The sequence below is a fragment of the Nyctibius grandis genome, chromosome 5 (genome assembly GCF_013368605.1).
Source record: "Nyctibius grandis isolate bNycGra1 chromosome 5, bNycGra1.pri, whole genome shotgun sequence".
Taxonomy (NCBI): domain Eukaryota; kingdom Metazoa; phylum Chordata; class Aves; order Nyctibiiformes; family Nyctibiidae; genus Nyctibius; species Nyctibius grandis.
The window spans coordinates 40,358,706-40,377,238 of NC_090662.1; the positions used below are offsets into that span (position 1 = coordinate 40,358,706).

General features: G+C 43.7%; 1 protein-coding gene across 2 annotated transcripts in view; it reads left to right on the forward strand.

Annotated features, from left to right (window-relative positions):
- The first annotated feature begins 959 nt into the window (after positions 1-959).
- TBC1D30 (TBC1 domain family member 30) overlaps positions 960-18,533 on the forward strand; it is a 60,565-nt gene continuing 42,991 nt past the window's right edge. The window contains exons 1-2 of one of the 2 annotated variants that reach the window (XM_068400942.1): positions 960-1,250; positions 3,635-3,799. In XM_068400942.1, coding sequence (XP_068257043.1) covers positions 995-1,250; positions 3,635-3,799 — 421 coding nt within the window. In that variant the 5' untranslated portion in view covers positions 960-994. Of the gene's footprint in view, positions 1,251-3,634; positions 3,800-18,533 lie in introns of those variants that run through there. The other variant, XM_068400944.1, reaches the window with a different exon arrangement.

Here is an 18,533-nt window from a genome sequence, read left to right on the forward strand (position 1 = left end):
GTAAAACGCTGCGTTTTGCTACCAAATTCCTGAGGTTAATGAGCCAAGGGTGCCAAGCTGGCCCCATCAGTGCGGCACCGTACGTCTGGCCTGCTTGCGGCGCCACCGCCTGCGTGTGTCCCATCCCATTCATCCTCTGCCTGAAGGAAAATACTTTGTCGATACTGAGGAAAACCAGCAGGCAGGAACGGACGAAGAGCGCGGCGGGAGCATGGGGAGCTCTGGGCGCTTCGGACACCCATGACAACCGCTCAGCGGCCGTGGGCGGCCGGCGCGCAGGTCTGTCCCGCTGCAGGCAGGCGGTGAGCTGGGGCAGGAGGCTGCAGCAGCAGCAGCAGCAGCGGCGGCGGCGTTAATCAGCGGAGCGGCTCCAGGCATCGCATGGTGCGGTAGCGACATAGCTCCCCCGGCCAAGCCTCGGGTGCACCCAGCTCTGGTGGCCGTACAAACCCGGTCATCACCTCTGGCTTTTATGTTGTTTTACGTGACTTGCAGCAGGATAATTACAGCCACCCGGTCACATCACTGAGGTTATGCCCTGCGTTTCCTCACGCCCTCGTCTCGGCCTGCTGAGGAGGAAGCGCAGGGCGTTAACAGAACCAGACCGCCGCTCGCGGCTGCCCCGCGCACCGGCGAGGGAGCAGGAGCAGGACAGACAGCAGGACGGGGGTGACCTTTGTGGCAGTCGCACCGCGCCGGGGACCGGCCCCGGGGGTTACCGCCGTGAGGGGCGGCGAGGCGAGGCGATGCCGCCCTCCCTGCCCCTCAGCAGCTGCAACGCCCCGCCCGCCGCCGGCCTCTACCACGCCGCGCGGTGCGTGGGGAGGGAGTGGAGCCGGGTGCGCCACTCCTGCCTGCGGGCGAGCGTCCCGCCGGCCTGGGCTTTCCCGCCCCTTTCCCCTGCCCGTCCCCCCCACCCCCCCCCCCACGTCTCGCTGTGGAACGGGCCGGGCCCGGAACTCGGCGCTGCCACGCTGCTGGGCGACTGCGGAAGATGGAGGTGGAGGAGCCCGGCCCGGGCGGCAGGGCGGGCAGCAGCGCCGACAGCCTGGCCGAGGAGGAAGAGGAGGATGAAGACGAGGAGGGTCCTAGGAGCGGGCGGTCCAGACGCACCTCCTCGCTGGTGAGCGGGCTGCTCACCGAGCTCTACAGTGCCGCCGAGGCGACCGCCCCCTCGGGCAGCGCCCGCTCCCGCGTCCTCCGGGAGCTGCAGCAGCGGCCGAGCCAGGTCAAGTACCTGCGGCTGAAAGGTACAGCCCGCCGCGCTTGCTGTGCCCTGCTCTGCCCTGCCCGCCGCCCCGGGCTGCAGCTAGCGGGGCTGCGCCTCCCCGCTGCCACCGCTCCGCCTGGGCTGGGAGCTGCTCCTGACGCCTCGCTTGGCTCCTCTGTGCCTCCAAGGGAGTCCTGCTTAAAGGTCATAGTCCCCTCTGTCCCGCCTCCGTGCCTGCGCGCACCTGCATGTACGTGTGTGTGTATGTATATATCCTCCTTCATTTGTTCTAGCAGCCTTTATGCATGGCCGCCTCTCCCAGAAGCTTCCCGTGCACAGTTAGCTGATACCTCCATCAAATCAAGGCCTGGTGTGCTGTTCCCTCCCTCCTTCGATTTAGGTGCTGTAGGAACAAAAATGGCTCACCTGGTACTAGAGTTTCTGTGACAGGTTGCACAAGCTTTTGTGCTTCCGTAAGTTCAGTGCTTTTCTTCACTTACAGTAATGAGTCAATGATCAGTTTTCTTTTTTTTTTTAAGGTAAGTCCCTTTTTTCTTAAGCTAGAAGAGCTGCTACACATACTGTGTCATAAGAGGTAGTTGTTTTTTTCAGGTCCTTTTAGTTCTAGCGGACTTAAACTAAAACCTGACAATTGTAAAGCTTATTTGCAGGTGAGCGTGTCTTCCGGGGAAAAAAAAAAGGTGTAATAAAAAAATGTAAATGCAATAGTCAGCTAACCAAAATCTAAATGAAACTATCAGAGAATTCTTATGAAAGCTAAGTAGCCACAACACTGCATGTTTGTGAAAGAATGAGACTTGCAACTCCAAGTTGACCCGATGAGGAGGCCTGTACAAAGGCCTCTTGTCTCCTGATGTTAAATCATTCTTGGTTTTGACAAGGGAAAAAAGCAAGAGGTGAATAAACATACCTGTTTTTCAGACCTGTGCAAACAGCTTTCTGCTTCCGTGTTTGGCTTCTTAATGAGATGATATGCCATCTGATGTTACAGGATGTAGCTCAAATTCTTCTGTGTGTCCTGTGGCAATCTGGGACTCAACAAGAAATTTGCTTGTTTGGGAATATATTTTGTAGACTTTAAACTCATTAATTTTGCTGCAAAGTTAATTGTTTTTACAGGGACCGCTAACTGGCATGAGCAGGAAACAACAAAACTCAGCTTACTACTTCTGTGTTGACTGTACAGCTCAGTAGGAATACAGCTTACATTTTTTGCTCTCAAAATCCATAGATGTGGTTTTAAATCACCTTGCCTGGTACAAGTGATTGGGAGTTCAAGCTGAGCAGCAAGTGCTGCAACAGAGTAGTGTCTACAAAATACAGGACTGTTTTACCATTCGCTGCCCTTCCTTGCGGTCATACCTTGTTCTTCATTATCCCGTGATTGATTGTCATTTTAGCCTTTTCTTTAAGCTCTCCAGAATTATTGAAGAAGTTTTGCCGTATGAGCCGAGCTGTTTACCACCCCACTAATAGTAGCTTTTCCTGGATGCATAAATATTTTTCTCATTGGATCAGGTTACCAAAGTATGGGGTTTTTTTATTGATTTTTTTCTTCCAGCGTCAGGGGGGCATAGTTGGATTGAAAATGATAGGATTTGAAAACTTAGCCTCAGGGAACAGACAGCTGTTCAGATGCTGGTGGCAAGCTGTACCAGGCTATTACAGGGAAGAGCTGAAGAGGTCAGCATATGATAGGCAAGACCTAAGCTTTCCCTGGTGGGCTGTGCCTCTGAGAACAGAGCAGAGGACTCAAAAAAAAGATTAATGGACTTAAGGTAACTCCCTTTTCTCCTGGACCTGAAGCTCACCACATGGGGGACAACAGGAATATTAGAAGTAAGCTGAGATGCTTTGGTGTGCTAAGAGGGTCTGGTGGCACTGACTGATCAGTGGAAATAGTTGAGGCCATGACTGAAGCCACCTAGTTTGCATCTTAGTGGAAAGAGTTTCCCACATAGAGTTCATCCTGGAGTTGCATTTCAAGCTTTGCAGGCAGATTCTTGAACATGTTGCTTTGTCTGTTACCATTTGCTTATTCCCCATGCACATTTTCCACAGGCAGCTTCTAGAAGGTACTGTATTTAAAATTTGCTCACTGGTTGCACTACTGTAGGTATATTCTGGCTACATCTGTCACAATGTTTCAATCTATAATAGTATAATTATTAAGATTCATACACTGTGCAATAAGTTGAAGTACTTTAAAAAAAATTAAAGACACTGGCTCAGACCCTGAAAATGTTTATAATTGGGAATTATCCCAGTCAATAGAACTTGTAATTTATAGAATATTTGTATATGTAAATGTCCATGGGGCAAGTCCCTTTGCATGTCAGTTACAATAAACTGTTTGTGAATGTTTTGGCCTGTACTGAAGTTCTTTTCTCTGCTTACTGGCAGATGTCAATGAATTAACAACTATAAAACGAGAACTGAATTACAGAATTTCTGTTAAATCCGCAAAGTTGCTTCGTCTTCTGAAGCAGAAAGACAGGCTTGTACATAAAGTCCAGAAGAACTGTGATATTGTCACAGCTTGTTTACAGGCGGTTTCCCAGAAACGACGTAAGTACTTTGTGTGTATTAGTGTAAGTAGTTTATTCGTTAATGTGGGCAGTATTTCAATTAAGCCCTTGCACTTGATTTAAAGTCAAGAGGCCAGGCTGTGCTATTCTTTAGATATGACTAGCATCCAGTGATGTCAGTGGCACCTGGGAACAGGCAAAGTTCAACTAGCTCAACTAGGTATGCTGCCGTAGCCTCAGCTTTGTGCGTTGGTGCGGCACCCTTACCGCAGATTGTCTGCCAGGCTTTTTCAACTTTAGTTCACAGAACAAGTTGAATTTTTTGGTGTGCGTGCTGTGTTTAACTGTGTGCTTTCATATGGGAGATGCTAGAAGTGGAAATTCTTCTTACTGGAAACTATATACAGCATATGCAGTTGTCTTCCTAGAGCATTGTTAGTAGTGCATAACTGCTTTCTGTTGAGTTAAGATGAGGAGTATTAGTAAAAAACCCACTTCCCTCAAGCCTCTTTAGCAACACCTGTGTTTTTGAGGCTTCTGAGGGAATGCAAGGGAAAGAGGAGAAATGTTGCTTTTTAATTGTTTAGCCTTTTCTTCCAGCACAGTGAAACCTTTTTATTTGACTTGGCAAAGTTGTCATCTAAAGATAGGCTGAAGTGCTTCTGTTGGTTCTGCTAAAGTGAAACTGCATGTAGTGTTATATGTAAAAATAAACAGAAATTATACCTTTGGAAAGGACATGTGAAGATAACCTAATGTTCCCTGTCTTATTTTTTCATTAACATGCAGCGTGACAGGTACAGAAATGTTCAGGTACAGTAAAAAAAGCATGGTCTTTTCACGAAAATGCCTGTAGGAGCTTTGAGGTGCATGTAAAAATTTTATTAAAAGAATCTTAACTGTAGTGGCATGTGCTAATGTAGTTTAGTTAAAGGTTTGTCTATTACTGTGAAACTTATTTTTTAAGCATTTAAAAGTGTTCTCTTGTTTTACTTAAACCTAGCATGAAAGTTCTTGTCTGTCATGCACTGTGTAGGCATATTTCTTCTTCTCACCTAGTCTTTCTTTCTCAACATCAGATAATTGAGTCCTTGGTGCCATTAACACTTAAGCATATACTGTAGGCTCCTTTTAAATGAGACTACTTGAATTTTGCATGTGTTTAGAGGATTTGACTAAATTCTGGAGGTCTGAGCATCCTGACCTCATTTGTTAGGTAAAAACCTGTTGACTGAAAGGGATATGGGATTTCATCCTAAATATGAATGTGTTTTTCCAAATTTCAGGTACCATTTTACACTTAAATTAATGAGGCATTATGTTTAAAAAGCTGAAGTTTTACAGTACTGCAGTTTATTGCCTAATATCCATGCACGTGCATGCAGGTTTTTGAAGACTATGTGTAGGTTTGTATAGTACATCTCTTTAAGTGAGATATTTTTATTATTAATATAGCATATTTACCTAGTGTTAATTTTAAGCTTATATCTCTGAAAATCCAGATGTATGTATTCCAGGGCACATAAAATTTAGTTATTTCTTGCTTTAAGATCTAATCTAAAGCCACTGGGATTTGTCGAATGGCTCCTGAGAACTTCAGTTGCTTTGGAATAGATTGAGACCATGTTTTTATTGCTCAGTATAAATGTACTAGCAGTATACAGAGAATGCAGGAATAAGCTTTTGCTGTAGGATGTACAACTTCAAATTTTCTGATAGTTGTGCCTTTGAGGCAGTATTTGTTTCAACAGCTGTCCAAAGGCCTCTCGCAACCTGTCTTCCCTCCAACCATGTATTCGTGCCTTTGTACTGTTTCCTGTGTTGTAGTAGAAGTAGGAACCCCTGTGTGGGATATAATGAATCAGATGGGAGAGATGATCTGGTAAGATAATTCCTTTTTTCTTCTGGGTAACAATTCTGTTTCCAGTTTCTGCAGAGGGTGATAGAAGTGGATGCACAGGAGAAGGTGATTGCTTAGAGTAGCTTGAGAAATGCAGCTGCTGAGTATGTAGTTAAGTCCTAAAGTCTCAGCAAAACTGTTACGCTAACAGTGGAAAGATCTATTTTCTCCTCTTTTAAAAAAAGAACAGTTAATGTGATGAAACATTAAAAAATGCACACCTCCCCCTCTGCCTCAAAATGTAAGAGTTTTTCTGCTCACTAAAGCCGAAACTGGATTTTCTCTACTACTCTCTCATTTTTAAATATTCAAAACATTATTATTAATTTGTAGAACTTTTCGTTGTTCCAGGTTTTTCTGATGAAAGTATATACTTGCAATATAATGTTATGTGCCATAAAGATTTATAATGTGCTTTCATGTAGAGCGTTAACATTATGATATCCTGTAGTACTAAAATCTTTATCAAGTAGCATGGAAAAGTTGTTAACATGTTTTTCCTTTTAAAGTATGTTTTTTAGTGGCAAGTTAAAATTTCTTGGAGTTGCGTTAGCATTAATTCTAACATTGCAAAATATAAGTGATTCTTCAACCAATATATAGAGTTTTATGCTATGTTTATACTATGGTCACACAGGGAATTCTTTTTCCCCACATAAAGTGAAATCTCTATGCAGAGGTAGAACTCTAGTTTTAAATTAACCTTAAGTTCACATTCAGCTGTTTGAATGCTACCTTTAAGCAATCTGTACAGACCAATTGCAAACACATACTGTTTCAGGAAAAGATGGAAATTCTGTCTTGATGCTTAATTCTGGCTTTGTCAGACCCTTTTTGAATACTGCCTGACAAATTCACTCCTAGTGGTAACTTCAGTTAGGTAGGAAAGTACAGGGCTGATAAATTTGATCCCTTATTTTCTGATGAAATGTCTATTATGCTTTAGTCTGCTTCTACAGAGGAAAACCAGGCACTGTTTGAAAAACTCTGTGCTTAAAACTGTGAATGTTCAGCGTCTGGTTTTTGACCCATGCTGGCTCTTGGTCTCTGCACAATGCACGGAAGAGGCACAGCCCTCTGGCAGCTTTGGAAGCCCGTGTCTGGCTTGCTTGTGCTTCAGTACCCAGCACAGCGCCTGCACCATTTGAACTGAATGGATAGAGTAAATATGGAGGAACAAACAGACACCAGGGATGACTTCGTAACTTACTCTGTTTTTCATGATGCTATTGACCCTTATCCCTTGTTGATGATATATGTTTTGCATACAAATAGTTACTACCATTGAAAACAAAATTCACTGCAGAGTGACATGTATTTTGGTCAGAAGCATGAATGGCTATGGGTCTGTTGAGGAAGGATAAATTGTTCTGTTGGATTCATGCTAAAAGTGATACACTGTGCTGTACTTCTAGTTTGTAAGATATATGACTGACCAGTTTCATTTTAATAAGACTTTTTAAACCCAAATTTAAATAAAATACTCCAGTGAAGAAAAGCATCACAGTGATGGCCTGATGGCAAACATGGCTTCCAGGCACACACTTCTCTTACTCTTGCGATTTTGACTTATTCGGAGCAACAAGGTGTAAGTTTGTTCTGTAGCATTGTGAACTATTTCAAATACATCTTAGAAAGCAGAGTGCTTTATGTGCTTAATTATATCATTTGAGAAAAGCAGAAATCAGTAAAAAATAAACCAAGGTTTTGAACCTATCATCTAAAGAATATGCAAAAGACATCTTATTCTTTTCTCTCTTCCTGTATTTTATATAGTGACAGCTTGCTTATATTACTAAATATATTTTAACTGATCAAATTGCAAACCAGAAGTTCCTTGAATCACAAATTTTGATTGCCTATCATTTTAATTTAAAAAAAAGGCATGTATTACCTATAAGTAGATACAAGCAGCTAGAATGTATTGAGTTCTGTCCAGGGGCGGATCAGGAGCGAGTTGAGAGTTTGTGGGTGCAAATTAAGGGGCAGGCTGGCAGGGGTGATACTGTTGTGGGTGTCTATTACAGGCCACCAGATCAGGATGAGGAGGGTGATGAGGCCTTCTACAGGCAGCTGAGAGCAGTCTCGCAATTACAGGGCCTGGTTGTTGTGGGGGATTTCAACTACCCTGATATTTGCTGGGAGGCCTACTCAGCCAGCCATCCTCAGTCCAGGAGGTTCCTCCAGTGCATTGATGATAACTTTCTGATGCAAATGGTGGATGAACCAACTAGGAGAGGAGCGCTGCTGGATCTTATCCTCACTAACAAGGAGGGTCTGGTTGAAGAGGTGAAGGTTGAGGGCAGCCTTGGTTGTAGTGACCATGAGATGGTAGAGTTCAGGATCTCATGTGGCAGGAACAGAATAGCTAGCAGAATCACAACCCTGGACTTCAGGAGGGCCAACTTTGGTCTTTTCAAGCAATTGCTAGGGGAAATCCCATGGGACAGGGTACTAGATGGTAAGGGGGCCCAAGATAGTTGGTTAGCATTCAAGGACTGCTTCTTCCGAGCTCAAGATCAGAGCATCCCAGCAGGTAGGAAGTCAAGGAAGGGTACCAGGAGACCTGCATGGTTAAACAGGGAAGTGCTGGGCAAACTCAAGTGGAAGAAGAGGGTGTACAGATGGTGGAAGGAGGGGCTGGCCACTTGGGAGGAATATAAGTCTGTTGTCAGAGGATGTAGGGAGGCAACTAGGAAAGCTAAGGCCTCCTTGGAATTAAACCTTGCAAGAGAGGTCAAGGACAACAGAAAGGGCTTCTTCAAATACATTGCAGGTAAAGCCAACACTAGAGGCAATGTAGGCCCACTGATGAATGAGGTGGGGGCCCTGGAGACAGAGGATAAAAAGAAGGCGGAGTTACTGAATGCCTTCTTTGCCTCTGTCTATACTGCTGGAGGCTGTCCTGAGGAGCCCCGGACCCCTGAGGCCCCAGAAGAAGTCAGGATAGAGGAGGAATCTGCCTTGGTAGATGAGGACTGGGTCAGGGACCAATTAAGCAACCTGGACATCCATAAATCCATGGGCCCTGATGGGATGCACCCGCGGGTGCTGAGGGAGCTGGTGGAAGTCATTGCTAGGCCACTCTCCATCATCTTTGCTAAGTCGTGGGCAACGGGAGAGGTGCCTGAGGACTGGAGGAAAGCGAATGTCACTCCAGTCTTCAAAAAGGGCAAGAAGGAGGACCCGGGTAACTATAGACCGGTCAGCCTCACCTCCATCCCCGGAAAGGTGATGGAACAACTTGTCCTTGGTGCTGTCTCTAGGCACATCAAGGATAGGGGGATCATTAGGGGCACTCAGCATGGCTTCACCAAGGGGAAGTCATGCTTAACCAACTTGATAGCCTTTTATGAGGACGTAACCCGGTGGATAGATGATGATAAAGCTGTGGATGTGGTCTATCTCGATTTCAGTAAAGCGTTTGACACGGTCTCCCACAGCATCCTCGCAGCTAAACTGGAGAAGTGTGGTCTGGATGATCGGGTAGTGAGGTGGATTGTGAACTGGCTGAAGGAAAGAAGCCAGAGAGTGGTGGTCAATGGGACTGAGTCCAGTTGGAGGCCTGTGTCTAGCAGAGTCCCTCAAGGGTCGGTACTGGGACCAGTTCTATTCAATATATTCATTAATGACTTGGATGAGGGAATAGAGTGCACTGTCAGCAAGTTCGCTGATGACACAAAACTGGGAGGAGTGGCTGATGCACCGGAAGGCTGCGCAGCCATTCAGATAGACCTGGACAGGCTGGAGAGTTGGGCGGGGAGAAATTTAATGAAATATAACAAGGGCAAGTGTAGAGTCCTGCATTTGGGCAAGAACAACCCCATGTACCAGTACAAGTTGGGGGCAGACCTGTTGGAGACCAGCGTAGGGGAAAGGGACCTGGGGGTCCTAGTGGACAGCAGGATGTCCGTGAGCCAGCAGTGTGCCCTTGTGGCCAAGAAGGCCAATGGCATCCTGGGGTGTATTAGAAGGGGTGTGGTCAGCAGGTCGAGAGAGGTTCTCCTCCCCCTCTACTCTGCCCTGGTGAGGCCGCATCTGGAATATTGTGTCCAGTTCTGGGCCCCTCAGTTCAAGAAGGACAGGGAACTGCTAGAGAGAGTCCAGCGCAGAGCCACGAAGATGATTAAGGGAGTGGAACATCTCCCTTATGAGGAGAGGCTGAGGGAGCTGGGTCTCTTTAGCTTAGAGAAGAGGAGACTGAGGGGTGACCTCATTAATGTTTATAAATATGTAAAGGGCAAGTGTCACGAGGATGGAGCCAGGCTCTTCTCAAGGGGCAATGGGTGCAAGCTGGAGCACAGGAGGTTCCACATAAATATGAGGAAAAACTTCTTAACGGTGAGGGTGACCGAACACTGGAACAGGCTGCCCAGAGAGGTTGTGGAGTCTCCTTCTCTGGAGACATTCAAAACCCGCCTGGACGCGTTCCTGTGTGATATGGTCTAGGTAATCCTGCTCCGGCAGGGGGATTGGACTAGATGGTCTTTCGAGGTCCCTTCCAATCCCTAACATTCTGTGATTTTGTGATTCTGTGAAGTAAAATCATCCAGCTCAATCGTAACTCAGTCTGTCTGGAAGCAAGCAGGAATGCTTAAATCTGATTCACTAAAAGATAAGCTGAAATTATATTAACAGAAAGTTCATTAATATTCTCTTGTATTTTTAATGGAGAAATGTATTTAGTAGGAAACTTCACAAAGAGATCATTAATTTGGTGCTATGGTGCTATGTACCTATAATAACTTGAAATGGGTCTCGTGCTGTGTTCAGGAAGACTCTTAGTATTCTCTGTTATAATACTTGATTAGAAACTGTGAAACTAAGTATCATTCTTCTGCTATTTCAGCATTTACTCCTTTATAGAATTCTCTAAGATAAACTAGAAAGCTAGTATTTATTTTCTTTTTCTCCTCCTCGTTTGTTTTAGTGCAGAGCCAGTAGAGGGAGACAGAATATTTTATGTCATGCAGAGATAGAGGTGTATCTCTGGTTTTCATAGGTTGGTGGCTTTCATATCCTTTCCTTAAATGTGAAGGGAAGTGCTTTACAAATGTGGTTAGGCAATAATTGGATGAAAAGATTTAAAGCCAGGCTGTCAAATAAATGTTGTTTACAAAGGAAGTACTAGGTTGCATATGTGAAGTAGTTGAAAAATGGTGACAAATGGCTTCTTAATTCTAGCTGAGATCATTAATTTCCACATGGTTATGGAGGTTATTCAGAAGCTTGTGATTGAGTGAGCTGAATGTTTTGGAGTCCAGCTACAGAAATTCAGAGGTTTATGTATATACTTATTAGTAATACTTGTGATCTCTTTGAGCACATCTTAACTGGACAGAAAACCAGCACAAACTGGCATCATCTGGGCACAGATTGGTACCTTGCATGTTCCCAGGGGATGGACAGAGTGTCCTGGTAAAAGGTAGGGCTACGAAGTCTCCTCAACTTCAGAGAACATGTTGCTGTCTCCATAGCATCAACTCTCCTCACGGGGTGTGGAACTCACTCAGAGGAAACTGGGAAGGCTTGGCTTGGTGTTGTGGTTGTATGAGTTGGTTAGGAGAGGACTGGCAAGATCACCATCATATCTCTGGATCACTGCAACTTAGGTATGCAAAAGTATTTGCACATCTAGATTAAACTTCTGTTTTCTCTCTCCTCGCTCCCTCCCTCCAAAGTTTCTCTTTAGCTTCAGTCCTGCTGCATCTGTGTCCTGTCCCACCTTCCACTTTATTTTCCCCTTCCTAAGTCTTTATTAGCTTTTCTCACTTGATCCCAGCCTTTAAATATTGGACTTCTCAGCACTGTTCCCTTTTTCTCCTCCCTATGTCTTGTCTACCCTGCAGCGTCTACCACTGGATCTCAGTCAGACTACTCCCAATCTTTGAGTTTTCCTCACATGGTTCCTTGGTCTCCTTGTCTTTTTCCTGCATGTGCTCATTATCTGCTTATCTGTTTTCTCCATCTCTCCTCTTCCCTCAACATTTGTTATAAAACCAAGGCAGACATTCACAAATGTTAGTTCATAGGATGAAAGTTTGATTAAAGGTGTAAGAACAGCTTTAACACAACATACTGTGGACTGTTAACACAGCTAATATTAATTTGATTGAACTTGAAATTCATAAAGTTCTTAGACGAGAGGAAAATGTTTCACAACGAGAACAATCGGCCGTTGGAATAATCTCCTCAGGGAAGTGGTGGATTCCCCGACATTGGACACTTTTAAGATTCAGGTGCTGGGCCATCTTGTCTAGACCGTGCTTTTGCCGAGAAAGGTTGGACCAGATGATCCTTGAGGTCCCTTCCAACCTGGTATTCTAGGATTGTCACTCTGGATCAGATGTGTCGTAACATGGGGCAAACACTTGCGCACATGAGTAATAATTCATGAAGGTCAGACTATGCATGTGGCTCTTCTGTCTTTTCCCACTCACTTTCCAGTAGTTTGATGTAATTCTGCGATTGTATAAATATGCTTTAACCTGGAACACCTCTGTTGCTCTGGTTTATTTTTTTTCTTTCTTTATGAAGAATTTAATTACTCAGTGAATGCTGCTACTGTGGCAGTTTTGCCCTACACTGCCCCCCCACCCCTCGAATCTCCATTGTTATAAATTAGTGGTCAAATTTTAAGCTTATATTTGCTTTTCATGTTCCTCACTTTAACATCTGAAATATACATTAAAGAGGAGGATGTTCTGTATTAAAAATATTAATATCTGTGCAATTTCCAGTGTTGCATTTGCAATTAAAAGAGAGACTATCATGTATGTGTTGTGTTCCTCTCCAACTCTAATTTAGATTTCCAAGTGGATGTGAAACCAGTCATTCATTTAGAAAACCATGTCTCATTTTCAAGGTGTTGGTCTAATACATTTTACATTTAACTTAGTAGCTCTGATGTCTGAAGCCAGATGAATCTGCTTCAGTAACTTTTTATAGCAGTAACTATTTAATTGATCTATCAAAAGTACATTCCTGCTTTGATGTGGTTAAAATAGGAGGTTTACTTATGGAGTCTGATTTCACGTGAGTCATCATCAAATGACTCAACTGGCTGCAGGTTTCAGTACAGTAGCTTTCCTATTACCTCATCTGTATTTGTGTGCTTGGTTACATTACTAGTCTCTACCTTTCGTGGGTGCTATTGAGTTTGATCCTTTAAATTGGTGCTGTGGCTTTTTGAAATGCATACTTAAGAAATTTTGCTTGTGGCTACTTCTTGTTTTTCCTAATGAATTGTTCTTAATTTAGTTCTACCTGATCTTTTGTCCTTTTGAAGCCTTTTGGTGGGGAAAGGGAAATGAGAATCATGAGCTTGAAAATGTCATAGTCATCTTAAGTTGATTGTTTAAACTGTTGCCAAAGGTAGGCTGAATTTTCTTTACAGTCAGTTGCCTACTTGTAGCAATACATGTGTAAATGAATAGAATAATGCTATTGATTTTTAATTATTGCTATTTTCATCAAACTGTTAGTTATGCTGCATAGAGCATAACTCTTTCTCGTAGAGCTTTCTGTGTTGCTTGTGACTCAAGATGTGGAGGTGAGCTGAGAACTGGTTAGCAAGGATTTTGTAATCCATTCGATGTCATGTGCTGGTTTGCAAGGGGTGAAGTAATGGGACAGCTAGAAAAGGAGAGAATCTGTACTTAGGGATGCTGGATCTTGTCTGAGTGGGGATGGTAGGTGTGCACTTGGTCCATAAGCTGCATTGGGCCACTGGGCAGCAGTTCTTTTGATGTGGATGGTGAAGTTCACCTACCAGTCCCTTGGGTATGGGCTCTGCACAAGGGAAAATGACTGTAGATGTAAGTGTGATCTTAACTGACTTCTTCGTTGTTATCCAGCATTATTAATAAATTGTGTGATGCTTAAAAATATTACTGGAGAGCCCTTCGAAAGAGCCACCTATAGTGGTGAATACAAAGTTAAATGCCATTTGATGATCATATCTCGTTCAACTTCAGCCAGCCAAGATTCTGGGAAATCTGAAAGCTTATTCCATTGCAATGAGAGCCTGGACTGAGAAGGATTACTTGCCATTTAACACTAGACTTGGAGGAGAAGGCCTGCAAACAGCATCATTCATTGCTGTGCACCAGGTCATGGAGAAATCTTTGAATGGGTAGGTTTGTGTCATGTTTAGTATTTGCTAATGTAAATTAGATTGTGAATTCTGGATATCTGTTAGTGAGTCTGGGAGAAAGAAAAGAAAAGTGAATGTTATCAGGCATAATACCAGCAGTGTGGAACACTGAACAAGATGGTGATGCTTTGCAAGAGCAACGATTTTTGTTTTTAAATGCCATTGGGAGTTTGCTATCATAGTATTTTAAGCAGTTTTTGAAGTTATCCACATGAAAAGTGCCATCTCTGTGTTAAAGGCTGACAGCTAATCACTAACTGAATAATCCTGGGGAGTTTTTACATAGTGAATTCCATGGTTACTTTCTTTTGGTGAGAATACGATCTTGAAACTGGTCTTTGAGTGGCACAGCCAGGATGCTGAGGCTCGGGGAAGCAGTGTGAGGGGAAGTAGTTTAACAGAGCAGCAAGTCAGTAAAATTCTGGTACAGCACTGTGCTGCTCCATTGCCTCTCATGGGATATTCTTCTAGAGAACTATCAGCCAAGTTCCCAGACTTAAAATGTAATTGTGCTGCTGATGGGATGTGCACACCAAGTATGGATCTTGTAGGTAATGAATTTTGACATCTTTGATCACTTGATGAGCAGTAGCATTAGTAAGCCCTATAGGGAGAGACCACCGCACTTCATTGTCTCCAGCCAGCTCTTCAGGATGGTCTGTGCTAGCCCCAGAAAGCTGATTGGTGTGTGATTCCAGAGAAGCCCTTGGCTGGCTAATTCAAAATACTTCAGCTGACTGCCGTCTTATCTTGCTGATATTCTCCACTGTGAAAACAAAGCTGTAATATAAATTCTAAATTGGTAAACTGTCCAATCAGTTTCCTTACAAACTTGCCAAATTGTGTGAATGTGTGGATTTGGTATCCCTCAGAGGCCACTTTGGAGCTAATTTCAGTTTCTTGGCTCCCAAGATGAAGTAAAAATTCTTTCCTTTTCTGGTATTAAAAAGGAGATAATATTTTTCTCTTTTTTTTTGTAGAAAGAAAGAGGCTGGATTTGCCGTCTGATTTGGTCATATCTCAACTGAAAAGTTCTTGTGGTCTGTGCCATTGCAGAATATCAAATTCAAAAGATTGCAAGAGCTAGTGCTTAGAGCAGTACAGAACCTAGAATCCTCACTTTGAGGGAAATTCTGCTTTAAGAATACAGCAACAAAAATATCTTGTTCCAGCATGAAATAAAACACCTACTCACAAAAGTCAGTTGCTTATGAAGCAAAATTCTGAAAGCTTATATTTTGAACTAAAGTGCTGTGTTCAGTTTTTGACACTTTACCCTTTTCCATTTCATGTTATGTAATGAGCTATTTTCAAGTAAGGTGTTAAAATCCTAAAAAGAGTCAAAATTGTGCTTTTAGCATTTAGAAATATGTTTTCATCAAAGATAACATTCTTCTGTGAAGGACTTTGCTCTCCACAAGCTGGTATTTTATGACAGAGCTTTCCATTAAAGTGGTTCCAGCTAACTTGGTTACTGGAGATCTTCCTGGGAAGATGCAGCCAGCCATCTCTGCAGCTCACTCCTGACTGCTCAATGCTGGGATTGCCAGGCTGGTTTAGGGAGCTGAGGAGCTGACACATGTTCCTAAGACATATGTTTTCCTTCTGCATCTTTAGGGATTATATGAATCCTTACTTTTCAGTGTCAGATACTCCTTACTATGCTTCTTTGACTCTAGCTCTCACTGCTGAAGTGTCTTACCTCCTTGCCCCGTCCAAACAAATGCCATCTCATATTCCGTCATTGGCTAAAACTTGTGCAGTGCTCGAAAATGGCTTTTATCGTGGGCTCCTTCAGCTGCAGTCTTCAGGATTTAACTAAGCAAATTGTCTTGGCGGCCGCTTCAACTAGTGGCAGGATCCAGAGGTAGGATTGCTTTTGTTGCAAACCCTGGGTGTCTGTTCAGGATCTAGGTACTTCACAGTTTGAAGCAACACTGGGCAGTGCTCAATATCTGGAGAGGGTATAAGAATAGACCTGACTGCCACTTTTTTCTTTTAAATATCATTCCACTGCTGCTTTTAATAGGAAGTGGCTGCATTTAGAGTTGGGATCACTGCTGCTGGTAAATTCCTGAGGACACTGTGGAGCCTGCTGCCTAAGAGATCATTACCTCCTTGAGGGAGGTGCTATCTCCTGGCTCACTGCTGCTGCTCGTTTTCCAGTTCAGTGAACTGCTGTCTCTGGAGGGGTGGGATTTTCCCAGGAAAGGGGAATGCCAAGGGTTCAGAGCCAGGTGGGAGCTGAGCAAAGCAAGCAGCTGACATCAGGTACTTCTCTCCAAGAGGAGAGGGCCTTCAGCTGGATGTTCTCTTCTACCTCTTGAGCCCCAGTTGTGCCTCAGGCAGAAGCAAGTGGCTGCTGAGTACAGCAGCTTACTGTTTGGGAGATACCAGGCTTTCACCTGAGGAGTGTGGTGAGACATGGGAGACCCTGGTCAACCAGCCATGGTGTCCCACTTCTATAAAGTGTGGGCCTTGTGAAATTCAGAGCCATACCCCTGCATCTTTCCTTCTCCCCCTACTTTGAATACTTGTCCTGGGAAAAGGCAGATGTCCGGGGTGAGGGCAAAGTGGGGCTAAATTGACCTGTCTAAAATGTGTCACATAGATGTGTTCTGTAGTTGGCCTCTGCTGCTGAAGTGAAAGGGGCACCCTGTAATGGTGCCCTAAGGTGCTGAGAGCATCAGCCACTGCTTATTTAACTACAGCTAGTTTTCTCTCTGCCCCCTATAAATGGTTCTACAGTATTTTTTTTATTATGTAGAAACTTGATGGGATAGTAACAGCTGAATGTGGTTACAAAAAAAAATCTTGCAGAATAAATACTTCATTGCTTATCATGGATTTGAACAGTAAATTCGGTAAATCCTTCTGTAAGCAATAATCTGGCTGCTGGATTTAGGCCTAGTTTGCAAGCGAAAATGCGGGTTCTTCAGTATATGAATGTATAGATTACAGAATCACTACCAAATTCTTGTTCTGCAGTTTGGTATAGGTTGTTGTAAATATTCTTTGTCAGTGTGCTAGCAGCTGTGACAACAGTGAAATGGTTGAGTTAGTGTTACACCTGACATTGTGTATTTTGGGTGTGCATACAACTCAGAGGCTGACTGCTTGCCGCCTTTTCCATCTTCTTCCATATAACTGTGATCCTGTTGCTGTTGCAAGGTGGTAGCTGACTTCGCAGGATTAGTTTTGTGATGCACATAGAGTTTTGAGTGCAGTGGATTACACTTTTCACAACAGCTGTGCCATGAAAAGTTGATGTATTGGATAGGACTTGTTACATAAAATACTTCCTGAGTATTAGAAATAGGGATTAATGTGATTATTGTGTGTGGTTTTTTTTGATTGCTTATCAAGTAATACTTGTAGTACTCGTATGCAAATTTGCCTGAGCAAAGTGGTTCTCAGACCAGTGACATCTTATTTCTCTAGTACTGCAGTAACTCTGGAAGGTGGGATGTGATCAGCTCAAGCTGAGGAGGCATGCAGTCACCCGAAGGAGGGATGATGCTGTATTGCTGAGAACAAGTCAGAACAGCCTGTTCTCCATCTACAGTTGCTGTCAGTCAGTTGTTACACCAGATATAACTGTCAGACACCGCTGTTCCCTGTGCTCATTTGCAGCCATTCAGATGGATGCTCGATCAGCAGCAAAGTTTGATTAGTCTAATAATTCCATGAAAAACTGGAAAAGTGAGGCTTTTATTTAGTCACCCTGGGATTACTGTGGTTAAATGAGCTGAGATGCTGATTTCCGTGTATGTTCAAGAAGAGTGTGAAACGGAGCTCATCCCACTCCAGCCCAGCGCGTCTTCTTGGGGCAGGGTGAGTGTCAGATGGGAAGGCAGAAGTGGGGTGCGCGGCCCAACAGAGCAAAGGGCTCAGCCTGCAGATCTGTGTGACACAGTCAAAGGTGGGATCGAAAGTTGTCACGCGCTTTGCTGCAAGGCGTTGTCAGCATCCAGGGTATAACCTAGGAGTTCATTGTGTTAACTGGGAATTTGTGAGGAAGCTGGCTGTACAGCCAGCACTGCCAAAGGCCACGTGTGAAGGAGTGATGTGTGAGGAGTGCACGTGAGTGCATTCATATTTTACAAATCCTTTAGACACTTCTGAACTGATGACAGATCCTGTTCTGACTCCTGCAGGTAGTGAAAAGCCACAGCATTTATGGCAAATGTTGGACAATCAAGTTGTAAGGGTTTATTTGTGTGGATAAGCTCACAACAGGGGTGGCTGTTTGAGTGGCATAACTATAATACCATGTCATTGCAGTCTTTAATCGTTCTCTGACAAGCTTTTGGATGTGGAGACAGCCTGAGAGAAAAAGTTGTGCAATTAGATTGTTTGCATAGTCTTTCACACTTGTCTAGCTTAGCACTGCCTCCTCTTTTATTCTTCTGGGGATTACACTTCAGTACAAGTAACTGTGTTGTTTTTCCTAGTGCCTTTTTTTTTTTTCTTTTACTATTGTGAACTTGTAGGATGGTTAATGGGGCTTCACTGAAAATGCCCAACAGGGTGCATGGCCTTTAAGTAACACAGATGCATTTTGTCTCCAAATATGGCATATTAACATAACCATCCTTTGGTTGAGTTAGTCTTTGAAGAAAAGATTTCCTGGATACTGAAGATCAAATGGAAGATAACAGCTGCTTGGGATAATTAGTGCTAGGAATAGACTGATTTATGGAGCATCAGGCAGTGCTA